The sequence below is a fragment of the Ranitomeya variabilis genome, chromosome 2 (genome assembly GCF_051348905.1).
Source record: "Ranitomeya variabilis isolate aRanVar5 chromosome 2, aRanVar5.hap1, whole genome shotgun sequence".
NCBI lineage: Eukaryota > Metazoa > Chordata > Amphibia > Anura > Dendrobatidae > Ranitomeya > Ranitomeya variabilis.
The window spans coordinates 598,973,832-598,990,544 of record NC_135233.1 but is presented as its reverse complement, the minus strand read 5'-3'; the positions used below and the strand labels follow the sequence as shown (position 1 = coordinate 598,990,544).

The following is a 16,713-nucleotide window of genomic DNA, read 5'->3' as shown; positions in this document are numbered from 1 at the left end:
ATGTGCATCTCCATGCAATAAATCAGATGAATGCAGGCTGCAATTCTTTTATTAGTTGCTGTGAAAAATCACTATTGGATCAGTGTGTCCATTGAGTGTTCGCTGAGCACATGGACAGTACACTGATTGAAAATATGGCCTTTGGACCTCTCCTTAAGGCATAACCACTACATCTTGAGGAATGATGGTTATTAATATAGTAGCATGCAACATAATAGTGGGACCCATGTGCTGGTTCCAAAACCTTTGGAAACAGAAGCTCTGCTTTTGGTCACAAATCCCAAGTCAAGATGAGATGGGTCTAACCCTAAACTTCACCCCGTAAACTATTCAGAGATACGTAGACTCTCATCTTAATTTTCCTTCTATTTTTCGAGCTTACCTCTTTTATTCTCGCTACCTTGAATTTGGTTACCTTGTGCCATCTGTTCTTTTATGGGTGACACGACTTCAATCCAGTAAGCTCCCTCATCTTTAATTAGCAGTAATATTTCATCTAGTGTGTTCTGGTTTCCAATCTGGGCCAACCGTCCGTCTTGTTTCTGGCACCAAGCTTTTGCTCCATCATAAGTCAACTCTTGATTGACGAGCTGAATGCAACGGCCTCCTACATTCTTCTGGGTGCCGGGGCATTGGGCAAAGTTGACGTGACACTTGGTCAAGAGAAGTAAGGTCAAGTAGCACAGAATCCACATGGTTCTTGGACAGAACTGAGACTTCACCCCCCGTTGTTGTACAGTAAGCTGGAAATGATGGAGGAGCGACAATATCCCCCCTCCCCATCAAATAAACAAGGCGGCACACCCAGCCGGACAGGTGCATGGTCTCTAGCTATACACTGCTGAGCAAACGTACACCATTGTGGTCACTACAAATGGCTTTTATTGTAGATAAATAGGTAGAGATCAATACAGAAAAGTACAAGTCGGACATAAATGACATCACATTATTGAGTTTCAGATCCGGTTTTGGAGCACGGAGGAAACCTGACTACCTCTATGTAAACTATAAGAGGTTTTTTAATATATTAAAGAATATTCTGTCTCCCTCAGCTGCAGTTTTGCTTCAAAAAACATACTGAGCTTTTCTCTTCCTCCCTTGGTCCAGCTCCGAGTCTCCCGATGATCCTGGTATCTATTATTACCTGCAGCGCTGCAGCTAATCAATGAGTTCAGCAGCTCTTCCCGAGTTGATGGCACGAGTCGCTCAGAGCCGCTAACCTCACTGATTGACTGCAGCGCTGTTGATGTGACGCCAACGCTGCAGATAATAATATGCGGCGGGAACAACGGACAAAGGGGACAGGAGTTTTCTTAAACTGATAAACCCTTTAATAACTCTAAGAAATTCACCACTGATCAGTTAGGGCATGTTCACACTGTATTTTTTTTTTTCAGGCAGTCAAAAATTACAATTTTTTTCCTGAAACTGCTTCAGTTATCGCCTCTTCAATGTTGGATTTTTAGACTTTTTTTTTTTTTTTTGTCCTGAAGATTTTTTTTTTTTTTCAGTGTCAACATTTTCAAAACCGTTTTCCGCAAACACGGTAACTTAAAAAACAAACAAACCTTTTTTTTAGACTATTTTTTGGACATTTTTTTAAATCCATTAATGAATAAAGTGCTAGAGGTTTTTTTTAGGCGCCTCAAAAAGAAACCCAGGCATTTTTTTTTCTTTGCTTTCCCATTCTATTGTAAAGTATGGAGCAGCCTCATAGCGTAAAGCGCCAGGTCACTTCTTTTAAACGCTCGGTGTTTTTTAGAAACATGATGTTAACAAGAAAAATTGCAAAGACTGAAGGTAGGAACGGCAAACCGTTGTTCAATAGAAATTAATAGAAAAAAAAATTTGAGTGATTTTTCAGGCTTTTTTTTTTATTTTTACACAGCAGTAAAAGACGCCTAAAAAGCAAAAAACACTTATTCCTATAAGCACATTTTTGGCAGCAAATCTGAGACAGTAGGCCTCATTTATCAACATAGTTAAAAGAGGTACTGCGTTTATTGCTCATAGCAACCAATCAGAGCGCAGCTTTCATTTCTTACAATGCTCTGGTAAAGTGAAAGCTGCTTTGTGATTGGTTGCTATGGGTAACAGACAGTTTTGAATACTTTATCCCACTGCGCTGTCTAAGGCCGGTTTCACACGTCAGTGGCTCCGGTACGTGAGGTGACAGTTTCCTCCCGTACCGGAGACACTGACACACGTAGACCCATAAAAATCAATGCATCTGTTCAGATGTCATTGATTTTGTGCGGACCGTGTGCGGACCGTGTCTCCGTGTGCCAAACACGGAGACATGTCAGTGTTCGTGGGAGCGCACGGATTACACGGACCCAATAGAGTCAATGGGTCCGTGTAAAACACGCACCTCACACGGACATTCTCCGTCTGGGGTCCGTGTGGCGTGCCGGAGACAGCGCTACAGTAAGCGCTGTCCCCCCCACATGGTGCTGAAGCCGCCATTCATATGTTCCCTGTAGCAGCGTTTGCTATAGAGAAAATATGAATGATAGTGTTTAAAATAAAGATCCATGTGTCCGCCGCCCCCCCACCCCCTGTGCGCCCCCCCCGCTGGTCAGAAAATACTTATCCGGGTCCCCCGTCGGCTGTCGCTCCTTCCTGGTCTGGCCGCGCCTCCTACTGTATGCGGCCGATTACACTCATGAATATGTGGCTCCACCTCCAATAGGGGCGGAGCCGCCTATTAATGAGTGTAAATGAGCGGCCCCACGTGACCGCATACAGTAAGCCGCGGCCAGACCAGGAAGGAGCGACTGCCGACGGGGGATCCGGGTGAGTATTTTCTGACCAGCGGGGGGGGCGCACAGGGGGTGGGGGGGCGGCGGACACATGGATCTTTATTTTAAACACTATTCTTCATATTTTCCCTGCAGCAAACGTTGCTGCAGGGATGATATGAATCGCAGCTTCAGCACCATGCAGAGTGGGTACCACACGCTCCGTGTGGTACCCACTCGCCATACGGGCGGCACACGTGTGCCGCAGGTATGGCCTCCGTGAGTTCCCAGGCACACGGACACGGATAACTCCGGTACCGATTTATTCCGGTACCGGAATTATCTGGACGTGTGGGACAGCCCTAAGGCCGGTTTCACACGTCAGTGATTCCGGTACGTGAGGTGACAGTTTCCTCACGTACCGGAGACACTGACACACGTAGACCCATAAAAATCAATGCATCTGTGCAGATGTCATTGATTTTTTGCGGACCGTGCCTCCGTGTGCCAAACACGGAGACATGTCAGTGTTCGTGGGAGCGCACGTTTTACACGGACCCAATAGAGTCAATGGGTCCACGTAAAACACGGACCTCACACGGACATTCTCCGTCTGGGGTCCGTGTGCGTGCAGGAGACAGCGCTACAGTAAGCGCTGTCCCCCCCACATGGTGCTGAAGCCGCGATTCATATCTTCCCTGTAGCAGCGTTTGCTATAGAGAAAATATGAAGAATAGTGTTAAAAATAAAGATCCATGTGTCCGCCGCCCCCCCACCCCCTGTGCGCCCCCCCGCTGGTCAGAAAATACTTACCCGCTCCTCGCTCCTTCCTGGTCTGGCCGCGCCTCCTACTGTATGCGGTCACGTGGGGCCGATCAATTACAATCATGAATAGTCGGCTCCGCCCCTATGGGAGGTGGAGCCACATATTCATGACTGTAAATGATCGGCCCCACGTGACCGCATGCAGGAGAAGCCGCGGCCAGACCAGGAAGCAGCGAGGGAGCGGGTAAGTATTTTCTGACCAGCGGGGGGGCGCACAGGGGGTGGGGGGGCGGCGGACACATAGATCTTTATTTTAAACACTATTCTTCATATTTTCTCTACAGCAAACGTTGCTGCAGGGAAGATATGAATCGCAGCTTCAGCACCATGCAGAGTGGGTACCACACGCTCCGTGTGGTACCCACTCGCCATACGGGCGGCACACGTGTGCCGCACGTATGGCCTCCGTGAGTTCCCAGGCACACGGACACGGATAACTCCGGTACCGATTTATTCCGGTACCGTAATTATCTGGACGTGTGGGACAGCCCTAATGCAGAGCTGAAAAGGGTCGTTCATGACTTCTATCTCTAGCTTGTCATAACATGGTGTACAAGTATTGTCTAACTCCTCTGAATTGTAAGGATTTAGTGAAAACTTGTCTTTGTTTCCTATAACAACCAATCACGGCTCAGCTTTCATTTTCCCAGAGGAGTTTTTGAAATAAAACCTGTGCTCTGATTGGTTGCTATGGACAACAAAGACAGCTTTTCATCTGGATAGTTTTGATAAGTGAGGCCTAGTATATACACAGAAGCCTGCGATACATATCTGAAGCAATACACATAAACCATTGTTCTGTAGTATTACATTTTATCATATTTTTAATTAAATTGACTCATAATACATTTTATTGTTTCCATAAATGAGTGTGTAACATACCATACAGAGGAGAGACAGGAATAATAATAAAACAAAGCTATATAGATAATTATGACATTGCCTGCAATGCGTCATCTAGACAGATAGACAGATATGTTCAGTCCTAAAATAAAAATACATTTTTCTAAATTGTTAAAAATTCTGTTCCCTAATGCGATCCTTTTTTCTGAAAAAGGTGTATGGAAACCATTTTGCCAAACATTAAGGAGAGGGACTCATAAAGATGTCACAGATGACGGTCCTCTGTCTGGAAACCATCTCTCAAGGGAGGACAGATGCTAGAAAAAAAGAATCTCTAAGGTGATGTTCACATGGAGTTCTTTGGGAGTGGATTTTCTTCAAATTCTTCGTAAAAAAAGCCTTCAAAAACATGTGGAAAACTCCTCCTCTCCATTTCTATGGGAAACCCATATACAATTTTTTGGTGCCATTTTTTTTTCCTGAAGTGATATTGAAAAAAAAAAAAAGCCTTGTAGAAATAAAGCAAATGTCACTTCTTTGAAGCAGATCTTAATGAAATCCACTCCAAATTAGACACTGTCCAATCAGAAGGCTGCAAAAAACTCTTCAAAACGTGGCGTTGCATTTTTGCAGTGTTTTTTTGCTGCATTTTTTTCTGCAAATTTAAAGCTGCTTTTTACAATATCAGCAAAAGCTATGAGATTGAATGCTTTTTTTTTTCCTGAGTTGAAAACTGCTCCGTTTTTAAAATCTGCTGCATGTCAATTCTTTCAGCATTTTTGCATCGTTTTTTTTTTCACCCATAGAAAGCAATGAGAAAGTGAAAACGCATTGCAAAAAAAACGCTACAGCATTTTTTTGTGACTTTTTATTTAACAAAAATAACTTTATTGAACATATACTGTGCACAAAGCACACATGCAATCGGAACAAAAAAAACCCCCTCAAATGCATCAAAAACACTGCAAACATTTTGAACGCGTTGTTTTTCCTGCCAAGATAGCAGATCTTGGCTGCTGAAAAAAATGCTGCATGTAAGCATAGCTTAAGAAAAATTAAAATGCCCCCCAAAAAAGAAGTGTTTCTTAAAACTGTTTTTGCTTTCAACATTCATCAGATTTATAGGACTCAAAAACCTCTTGAGTGACCATAGCCTAAGAGTAAGTTCACACAAAGGATTTTTGAGATGGTAAAATATGACGAATTTTTCAAGCGGAAAATGCTCTAGGAATTGCTCCTTCTATGTGGATGTTTTTTGGGGTTTTTTTTAGCTTTTTTGTTAGCTTTTTCCTGATGCATTTTGTAAATGTTTTTATGGCTTTCATTTCTGGATGATTTTCTCATATTTTTTTTTAACCCATTCAGCATGAATAAAGTCTAGTGTTCTAGGAGGCAAAAAAGCTTAAAACAATCATTTACAAAATGCTCACAAAGACCCCCAGGCATTTTTTTTTTTTTTTCAGTTTTGCTATGAACTTTTAGTGTAAAATATCAAGAGGCTTCCTAGTGTTTTAGAATGGCTTTCTAGCAGAAAACGCATGAAAAATGGTCAGGTTACTTATTTTATGCACTTAGTGTTTTTGGGAAGCAGGGAGTTTCTAAGGTGATTTTATTTTTAAAGGCAAAAGGGAAAACTGTAGCAAAATCTGAATAATCGGGTGCTGATTTGCCTGTGTACATGAGGATTTGCAGAAAGTTTTACTCTCAGAAAGTTTTGCAAAAGTTTTACTGAAAGTTTTGCTCTTCTGCCATCTTGAAATAACCTGGGAGTGCAAACCTCGAGTGTGAACACTTTCTCCATCACATGTGGGCTGAAAAAGGTAGGATGTTTGACCGCAAAACTCCTGCGCTTCTATAAGCTACAAGTTATATTGCAGGGTTTTTTTTATAACAAGAAATGGCTTAATGCAATTTTACAAAAGGGAGGTTAATAATATTTGCTAGGAAGGAACATTATATTTATTTTAAAGGAAAAAGAAGAAGAAAAAAGTGTTGAAATCCTTCACTTTTTATCCAGTATAAAAACAATTTAAAAAAAACTGTGATTGGTCATAAAGGCAATACCATAGTTTGCCTATATACATAATACAAATCTAAATAAAATACACCGGGAGGAGAAAAAAGTGAAATGGAGCTTTGTAAAATCTGTGTATGGCCCTGCAGAATGTATCTGTCCCAATAAAATGAAAGATGTTCCAGTTAAATCCAGTGCACATTATGAGAGAATGCGGAGAGCCAGGAAATCCATCACAGTGCCGTCTCATCACATGTCAGATATTCATCTGCAATATACAGCAATAATCACATTACTGCATGTCTTCTGGGATCTGCATCAAAACAGAACATAGTAGATACCGTCTCCTACAGATACATGCAGTTGAAACCAGACGTTTCCATACACTATATAAAAAGACATATATGTATGTTTTTCTCAATGTCTGACATGAAATCAGAATAAAAATAAGAGAAAACTTGGCACTCTGAATGAGTAATTATCATATGCAGGAAAAAGATTTATTGATGTGCATCCATAAAGGCAAGTTGAACGTTTTCGGTCCACATCCGGACCTTCATCAGAACAAATATACTATCAAAACAAAATATATAACAGAGATATATATGAATATACTTCATAGTCAAGTAGATCTTTCTATAATAATAGTTTATATGCACATATGAATCTAAGAAGAAAAGAGAATGATAAAGAAGTCCAAAACTATTGTGAATAGTGCTGATTACACAAGTCCTGAAGAGGAGGAGAGTCCAGAGGAGGCTGTGAAGAAACATAGTGTACCGGAGGAATGCTTTTTATCGTAACTAAGGAACAAATCCATAATGATTGCTATTAAAGTACTATAAGTGCTTGAGTGCAAAAGGATACAAAAGGATACAGGTACTGTTACGTATAAGAAGGAAAACCTCACAGAGACCTGGTTCAGGGAGAAACGTATATCCTGTCTCTATAGATTCCAAAATAAAGAAAGATCTACTTGACTATGAAGTATATTCATATATATCTCTGTTATATATTTTGTTTTCATAGTATATTTGTTCTGATGAAGGTCCGGATGTGGACCGAAAACGTTCAACTTGACTTTATGGATGCACATCAATAAATCTTATTCCTGCATATGATAATTACTCATTCAGAGTGCCAAGTTTTCTCTTATTTGGATTTGTTGGGCTGGATACCCTACTTGAGCACCTACCCTATACACTATCACGAGTGCCGTGTTGTTCTATTATTACATTGACTTCTCCTTTGCACGAGCACCGGACTACAGTTATGTCATCAGAAACCTTTTTCTACAATACCACTGAAGTCGTGGAAATTGTTTCCAGAGTTACAGCCTCTAGTGACTTTCTTCAAACTCCACCACAGGAACTGAAGAATAGGGACTTGGAGAGAGAAACAAAGAGAGCCATCAACTTGGAGTTACATACCATAACGATCGCAGAATACTTGAGGGTCCAGTGTATACCTAGAGGGTTGCGTGTCCCTCTCCACCCAACCTTTTTTAAAGAAGATAAGGAGTATTGTACTAAGTTTGAGCAAATTTTGAACAAATGTTCTTTCGACTTAATGACCCTAACTTTATCCTTTCTACAGAAGAACCTGGAATCTTGTCAATTCCCAGATTACGGCAATAGAGACTCAACTCTCAAGCACTATGCCATTAGAGGAATTGCAGGAGATGAAATCCAAGAATGAGGAGATTCTCAACACCTTCCGACGGGACCTGGAGAAGAAGAAAAGATCGAAGTTTTTAAGGGACACGGAGGACTACCAGCAGAACAGGGTCTACCAACGGAGAGACACAAATCGCTTCTTCAGACACCAGGCCTCCCGAAGCTCCTCAGACTAAGCAGACATGGTTCTTCAAACGCCCCAACCAATACTACTTTTTTAGGTCTGAATCGTGGTCGACAAAGAGGAAGACGTGGCGGGGGGGCCAATGCCGCAGGAGACGTCAGGACCAACATGACAACACGATCCCAGGTAGGCATCTCCCACTTGTGATCAACATATCGTCCAAAAATCTTGACTCTTACCAACTTTCCCTCCTCCAAAAGGATTTGTCCTTCTGCCTCTCTTACAGACATGATTCCTTTGAGTTGAGCATGGACCTGCAGAGGTTTTACCGTAACCTACGCCTTCGGGCGCATTTTTCAAAACATGCGCCAACTTCAGAATCACTTACCTCTGCAGATCCTGCCCCACTCACCTTGGGACAATTAGGCCTACGTAATCCTAGTTCATATATGTTCCCAAAGGACAACCCACCCATTGAGACATTCATCTCATTGGTAGAGAAGGATATGGATAAGTTAAATAGGGATATACTCCAAGGAAAATTACACTTTCGTTCCAACCTCACATCGGTCGAAAAAATAGCTCTGAAACAGATATCATCAGATAAATCCTTGATAGTTAAACCAGCAGACAAAGGGGGAGCGGTAGTCATCATGGACTAACGGGACTACCTTGAGGAGGTCACGAGACAATTATACTACTGTCTATATAGCCATCCATCACAACCCCACTAACACAATAGCGTCTAAGATCAATACAGTTCTGGACAGACATATGCAGACAGGTACCATTGATAAAAAGCTCAAAGAATTCTTATCTAAGTCTGACCCAATTGTACCTGTCTTCTATGTTCTCCCAAAAATTCACAAGAGGCTGCACAAACCACCAGGGCGCCCCATAGTTGCTTCTTCCGATGCTATCCTTTCACCCTTGGCCATGACCCTAGAAATAATTCTAACACCTTTGGTGAAAAAATGTAAATCTTTTCTATTGGACACTGGTGACTTTATAAGGACTATCAAATCACTTGGTCCCCTACCATCAACAGCTTTACTTGCCACCTGGGACGTTAGCAGCCTCTATACGTCCATCACACATGATAAGGGCCTAGAAGCCATGTATAGATTACTTACAATAGCTGGGCTTGACCCACAGATTAGAGACTTCTGTTCTGATTTATTAAATCTTGTTCTTAAAAAGAACTATTTCATGTTTCAGGACACTATTATGTTCAGCTACATAGGACCGCCATGGGGTCTCACATAGCGCCCCCTTACACAGTAGCCTACATGTCAGCTTTTGAGGAGGACTATATCTACAACAGTCCCCTATTTCAACAACATTCCATTTTATGGCGTCGCTATATAGACGACATTTTCTGTTTATGGACTGGCTCAGAGGAAACTCTGTTGTCCTTTGACAGATATATTAATAACATCTGTCCGGAACTGAAATTTACATTGTCATATAGCCTGGATAAAATTAGCTTCTTGGATACTTCCATCTACAAGGAAGGGGAGTTACATCTCTCAATAGACCTACACACAAAAGAGACAGACCGTAATAGCCTTCTCCATTACTCTTGTTTCCATCCCCCTATGATGAAGAAATCAATCCCCAGATCGCAGTTTCAAAGGGTTGATAGGATTGTTACCAATGAGGACATTAAACAACGGAGATTGGGCGAAATGGAACATAAATTTATTGAAAGGGGTTACCCGAAAGAGATATTACAGTCAGCTCGACATAATACCCCTAATCCCAGACCAAGGGAACAGGGTAAACGCATCCCATTTGTGCATACATACCACCCATATTCGAAAAGGGTTCATACTATCATCTGAAAGCATTGGAACATACTCACCTATACGAATATACCAGAATTTCAAAAACCATTCTTACCATCTTATCGCTGCCCCGCAAATCTGAGGGATAAATTGGTCAGGGCTGACATGGGGTCTAACATACTGGTCCCTAGACAAACATTTCTACAGACTCAAAGACGGGGAACATTCCCGTGTCTGAATTGCTTACAATGTAACAACATTCAGAAGGGCCAGTTCATCTCTCATCCCCACACAGGACAGAACATCTCGATCAAGGGTTACTACACGTGTGAATCCACATACGTGATATATGCGATAAAACGTCCCTGTGGACTTGTATACGAGGGGGAAACTACTCAGACTATTAGGGACAGGGTGTCCCAACATAAATCGAACATTAGGTGCGGAAGAGTTCACCTTCCTTTCCGTATCACTTTAAAAAAAAATGGGGCATAATGTGGCACAACTTAGGTTCCAGGTGGTGGAACAAATTGACCCAGGGAGAAGGGGTCAGAATCGGGTTAAGATGTTGAAAAAACGGGAGGCCTACTGGATCTTCACGCTGCAGACACTTGAACCCAAAGGACTTAATAGGGACTATGACACCTCAAGTTTTTTGTGAAAACGACTCCTCAAGATACGCCCGTGAATGATGGGCTGAAGATAACAAACTTTCAACTTAATGATGTGATTACTACTATCACTTCACGTATTGATGCCTTCTCTGATTGATAAGAGTCAGTCTTTTATGATTGATGTTAATGCTAATGGTTCTATTTCTTTTCTTCTAGAACCGTTGAGCTTCACCACAATTCACTATACCCACCCCACCGCTCACTCTGGTATAGTATATCATCACTGCTCTTATATAACCACCACTCTATAGACATTATATACCAACTCTCTAATTTTATAGAGAACAAACTTGACCCTTTATATCTTTCATGTTTCACCATTCATATACTCTAAAATATCGGGGGTGGATTCTGCCTGTGGGATCTCTTGTGATATTTAGACACATTTACCCTACAGCATTATGGGACTCTGCCGTACATCCTAGCCAGTAGCCTTGGTAAAACCACTGAATTCTCTAACCGCATTCCAGTATGCACAGCGCATGCCCGGCCCCTTCCCCGCTGTGTTACACACCCAAGGGAAGCTAGGGCCAATCATGTGACCTTGGTCACGCGGCCCGGTCACGTGATACATCCTCACGCCGGCCCCTTCATAACCAGAACTGCACGCCGTCCCCACAAGCGCCTTTCACACAGCGACTCCTGTCGCATTACATGTGCGCCAACGTGCTGCATCCAGGTAATACAACCAGCTATACCTACGGGTTATCCCCTCCTTGCTGAATATCGCTGTATATTGTTTTTGCTGGATAGCAGGCTAGTCTCCCATGTAGTGCTGTATAGTTCTCACTCAGGGTTTCACTGACTGTGCATAGCGTATATTACCATGTGCTTTATCTGCCGTTCCATTATGTAAAATAGACTTGCCCAGTATCTATGATTATCGTATATATGTGTGTATATATATATATATATATATATATATATATACACACTCACCGGCCACTTTATTAGGTACACCATGCTAGTAACGGGTTGGACCCCCTTTTGCCTTCAGAACTGCCTCAATTCTTCGTGGCATAGATTCAACAAGGTGCTGGAAGCATTCCTCAGAGATTTTGGTCCATATTGACATGATGGCATCACACAGTTGCCGCAGATTTGTCGGCTGCACATCCCAAAGATGCTCCATACAAGGCAGGATGGATCCATGCTTTCATGTTGTTTACGCCAAATTCTGACCCTACCATCCGAATGTCGCAGCAGAAATCGAGACTCATCAGACCAAGCAACGTTTTTCCAATCTTCTACTGTCCAATTTCGATGAGCTTGTACAAATTGTAGCCTCAGTTTCCTGTTCTTAGCTGAAAGGAGTGGTACCCGGTGTGGTCTTCTGCTGCTGTAGCCCATCTGCCTCAAAGTTCGACGCACTGTGCGTTCAGAGATGCTCTTAGGCCTACCTTGGTTGTAACGGGTGGCGATTTGAGTCACTGTTGCCTTTCTATCAGCTCGAACCAGTCTGCCCATTCTCCTCTGACCTCTGGCATCAACAAGGCATTTCCGCCCACAGAATTGCCGCTCACTGGATTTTTTTTCTTTTTCGGACCATTCTCTGTAAACCCTAGAGATGGTTGTGCGTGAAAATCCCAGTAGATCAGCAGTTTCTGAAATACTCAGACCAGCCCTTCTGGCACCAACAACCATGCCACGTTCAAAGGCACTCAAATCACCTTTCTTCCCCATACTGATGCTCGGTTTGAACTGCAGGAGATTGTCTTGACCATGTCTACATGCCTAAATGCACTGAGTTGCCGCCATGTGATTGGCTGATTAGAAATTAAGTGTTAACAAGAAGTTGGACAGGTGTACCTAATAAAGTGGCCGGTGAGTGTATATATATATACACTCACTGGCCACTTTATTAGGTACACCTGTCCAACTTCTTGTTAACACTTAATTTCTAATCAGCCAATCACATGGCGGCAACTCAGTGCATTTAGGCATGTAGACATGGTCAAGACAATCTCCTGCAGTTCAAACCGAGCATCAGTATGGGGAAGAAAGGTGATTTGAGTGCCTTTGAACGTGGCATGGTTGTTGGTGCCAGAAGGGCTGGTCTGAGTATTTCAGAAACTGCTGATCTACTGGGATTTTCACGCACAACCATCTCTAGGGTTTACAGAGAATGGTCCGAAAAAGAAAAAAAATCCAGTGAGCGGCAGTTCTGTGGGCGGAAATGCCTTGTTGATGCCAGAGGTCAGAGGAGAATGGGCAGACTGGTTCGAGCTGATAGAAAGGCAACAGTGACTCAAATCGCCACCCGTTACAACCAAGGTAGGCCTAAGAGCATCTCTGAACGCACAGTGCGTCGAACTTTGAGGCAGATGGGCTACAGCAGCAGAAGACCACACCGGGTACCACTCCTTTCAGCTAAGAACAGGAAACTGAGGCTACAATTTGTACAAGCTCATCGAAATTGGACAGTAGAAGATTGGAAAAACGTTGCTTGGTCTGATGAGTCTCGATTTCTGCTGCGACATTCGGATGGTAGGGTCAGAATTTGGCGTAAACAACATGAAAGCATGGATCCATCCTGCCTTGTATGGAGCATCTTTGGGATGTGCAGCCGACAAATCTGCGGCAACTGTGTGATGCCATCATGTCAATATGGACCAAAATCTCTGAGGAATGCTTCCAGCACCTTGTTGAATCTATGCCACGAAGAATTGAGGCAGTTCTGAAGGCAAAAGGGGGTCCAACCCGTTACTAGCATGGTGTACCTAATAAAGTGGCCGGTGAGTGTGTATATATATATATATATATATATATATATATATATATATATATATATATATATATACAGTATATATAGGGCTACAGTGAACCATTTCCCCATATGGTGCCAACAAGTGCTATTTATGCACTATACGTTCTTCCATATGTTATTATACGCTACATTTTCCTGTCAGAAACAGACAGGGTCTAAGCCCACAATTACTGATACACTCAGGTACAATATGCTATAATTCTTTCTGTGTGAAATAGACTAAGTTCAGCATCCACAACTACCTTTTACATTCATGGGGTTACATGATATAAACTATTATTATACAAAGATCTACTTGACTATGAAGTATATTCATATATATCTCTGTTATATATGTTGTTTTGATAGTATATTTGTTCTGATGAAGGTCCAGATGTGGACCAAAAACGTTCAACTTGCCTTTATGGATGCACATCAATAAATCTTTTTCCTGCATATGATAATTACTCATTCAGAGTGCCAAGTGTTCTCTTATTTGGATTTGTTGGGCTGGATACCCTACTTGAGCACCTACCCTATACACTATCACGAGTGCCGTGTTCTTCTATGATTACAATGAAATCAGAATAAACCTTTCCCGTTTTAGGTGAATTCGGATTACCAGAATAATTATTATTTGCCAAATGCCAGAAAAATGAGAGAGAATATTTTAAGGCATTTTTATTGCTTATTGCTTACTGCAATGTCAAAGGTTTCCATACATTTCATTAGTATTTGGGACCAGTGCCCTTACACTGAATGACTTGGCTCAGACATTTGGTATCTCCTTCCACAAGATTCTCACAATAGTTGGTCGGAATTTGGGCCCATACCTCCTGACAAAACTGGTGTAACTTATCCGGGTTTGTAGGTCGCCTTGCTCACACCGGACTTTTCAGCCTTGCCCATAAATTTTCAATAGGATTGAGATCAGGGCTTTGTGATGGCAGCTCCAAAACATTGACTTTGTTATCCTTAAGCGACTTTGTTACCATTTTAGCAGCATGCTTCAGGTCATTGTCCATTTGGAAGACCCATTTCCACCCAAGATTTAACTTCCTGGCTGATATCTTGAGATGTTGCTTCAGTATTGCCACATAATCTTCTTTTCTCATGATGCCATCTATTTTGTGAAGTGCACCAGTCCCTCCTGGAGAAAAACAACCATACAACATGATGCTGCCACCCTCATGTTTCACAGTTGGGATAGTGTTCTTAGGCTTCCAAGCTTCTCCCATTATGCCCAAAAAGTTAAATTTTAGTTTCGTTACATCACAGGATGTCTCCAAAAATTAAGGTCTTTCTTCCTGTGTGCATTTGCAAACATTAATCTGGCTTTTTATGTTTCTTTTGGAGTAATGGCTTCATCCTGGCAGGGTGGCCTTTCAGCCCATGTTGATACAGTACTCGTTTCACTGTGGATATTGACACAATCTGGATATTGACACAATCTTACCAGCTTCTGCCATCATCACAAAGTCTTTTGCTTTTGTCCTTGGGTTGATATGCACATGTCGGACCAAAGCACATTCATCTCTGGGACACAGAACCTGTCTCCTTCCTGAGCGGTATGATGGCTGGACATTCCCAACTTGTTTGCACTTGCGTATAATTGTTTGTACAATGAACAAGGCACTTTCAGGTATCTTGAAATTGTACCCAAGTATGAGCCAGACTTATGCAAGTCCACAATTCTCTTCCTGATATCTTGGCTGATTTTTTGAAAGTTTCCCATGATGCTACACAAAGAAGCAGTGTGTTTCAGGTGTGCATTAAAATACATTCACAGGCGTGTCTGTAAATAACTCACATTTTGCAAAAAAAAAAACAACAGAAGCTTCCAAACCCATGACATCATATGGGCAGTCCAGAATGGTATAAAGGCATAGTAATCTTAGTGTATGTGAACTTTTGACTTTGCAGGAGGTAATAAAACATTCTCTCTCTCTCTCTCATTATTCAGGCATTTGGCAAATATTAATAATTATGGTAATCCTAATTGACCTAAAACAGGAAAGGTTTATTCCGATTTCATGTCATATATTGAGAAAAACATGAAGTGGATTAAAACTTCTGGTTTCAACTGCAGCCTAGAATTCTTGTGTTTATTGGGAGGAATGGTTGTTGCACTTGCAATGTAAAGTGTGTAGGCACCTAAAATGATGCAAGTGCAGACATTCTATGTATATGCACATATTCTGTGAGGTCTATTTTGGTTATACATGATTTCAGGGAATATTGTAAAACCCTGGCTCACATATCCAATGAGCAAAACTTTAGTGATCAATCTAAAAAGTAGAAGAGACGAACCTGCTATCCCTAGTTCTGTATCCAGAAGTTCCTCTTCATCTTCATCTACCTTCTTTAAGATCAAAGCAAAGAAAACTGCAAATCCCACAACCTGGAAATCACAAAAGACTTTTCAAAAGTTTTTTTTTTTCTTTTTTAAGTAATAGTTTATAATCCAGCCATTGCTTTATACATTGTTGGTTCATAGGATAAGATGTAAAATTTTTACAATTGGTGCAAATCGATTAGCAGGACCTTGCCCATTGGAAATCTTCTGGGATTCCGTTCAGCTAGAGACTATTGGCGTGGCCGATAAAACCAGGTCCTGAAAATTGATTCATACTAACTCAATAAATATTGTTTTTTAATACCATGCTACAGATAAATGGATGACTGTGAAGGACATCGCCAAATCTGTTGGCGATGGATCCACTCATTTTTAGTGACTCTTGTCTCTGACTAATGTGGAGATGCAAGAAGGAAACCTTTTTAAGGGATTCATTTTTATATTTACTGACCTTAAGAGGCTGCAGGATAAAGATGCTTTGGAAAAGAGATAAAGTCATGGAAACGATCCATCGGACAGAACTATCCTTTCCGTACAGGAACCCATACATCATGGTGAAGTAGGTGGAAACCACACTAATGGAGATCAGTAAGGACCACCCAATGAACAAGAACCACCAAGGCAGTCTTTTCTTTTTAACTTGCTGCTTTTGTTGAGGCCTGCATGAGTATGATAGTACAAACATCTAACATATATATAGATATAGTGTTAGGACCAAGGCTCTTAAATTGTGGCCTTGTGTCTTACCTCTGTGTGGGCAAAGGGGGGACTGATTTGTCTAATATATGCAGGAGAGCTTGTAACTGTGTGAGGAACTCTTCATGCTGTTGCTTGTCCGGGACCTGCTGGCCTACAAGCTGCTGAAGATCTTGGGACACTTTCTTAAGTTTTCGGGACACGTAATGTGCACAGAACAAGGAATGTAAC

General features: G+C 41.8%; 3 protein-coding genes across 5 annotated transcripts in view; 1 reads left to right on the top strand and 2 right to left on the bottom strand.

The window, feature by feature from the left end:
- The window catches only part of LOC143803893 (polycystin-1-like protein 3), a 31,385-nt gene extending 30,690 nt beyond the window's left edge, over nucleotides 1–695 (bottom strand). Inside the window, exon 1 of the mRNA XM_077281652.1 lies at nucleotides 383–695. Coding sequence (XP_077137767.1) covers nucleotides 383–695 — 313 coding nt within the window. The remainder of the gene's footprint in view (nucleotides 1–382) is intronic.
- Nucleotides 696–6,345: 5,650 nt separating this feature from the next.
- Nucleotides 6,346–16,391, bottom strand: LOC143807233 (polycystin-1-like protein 2). Its single transcript, XM_077288558.1, has 3 exons — nucleotides 16,238–16,391; nucleotides 15,741–15,831; nucleotides 6,346–6,691 (listed from the first exon to the last, which is right to left on the bottom strand). Exons 1-3 carry the CDS (start codon nucleotides 16,337–16,339, stop codon nucleotides 6,657–6,659), a joined length of 228 nt encoding a protein of 75 aa, XP_077144673.1. The 5' UTR covers nucleotides 16,340–16,391; the 3' UTR covers nucleotides 6,346–6,656.
- The window catches only part of DHODH (dihydroorotate dehydrogenase (quinone)), a 49,048-nt gene continuing 43,638 nt past the window's right edge, over nucleotides 11,304–16,713 (top strand). For all 3 annotated transcript variants that reach the window (XM_077288553.1, XM_077288555.1, XM_077288554.1), the window contains exon 1: nucleotides 11,304–11,363. The gene's annotated coding sequence lies outside the window, so the exon portion shown is untranslated. The remainder of the gene's footprint in view (nucleotides 11,364–16,713) is intronic.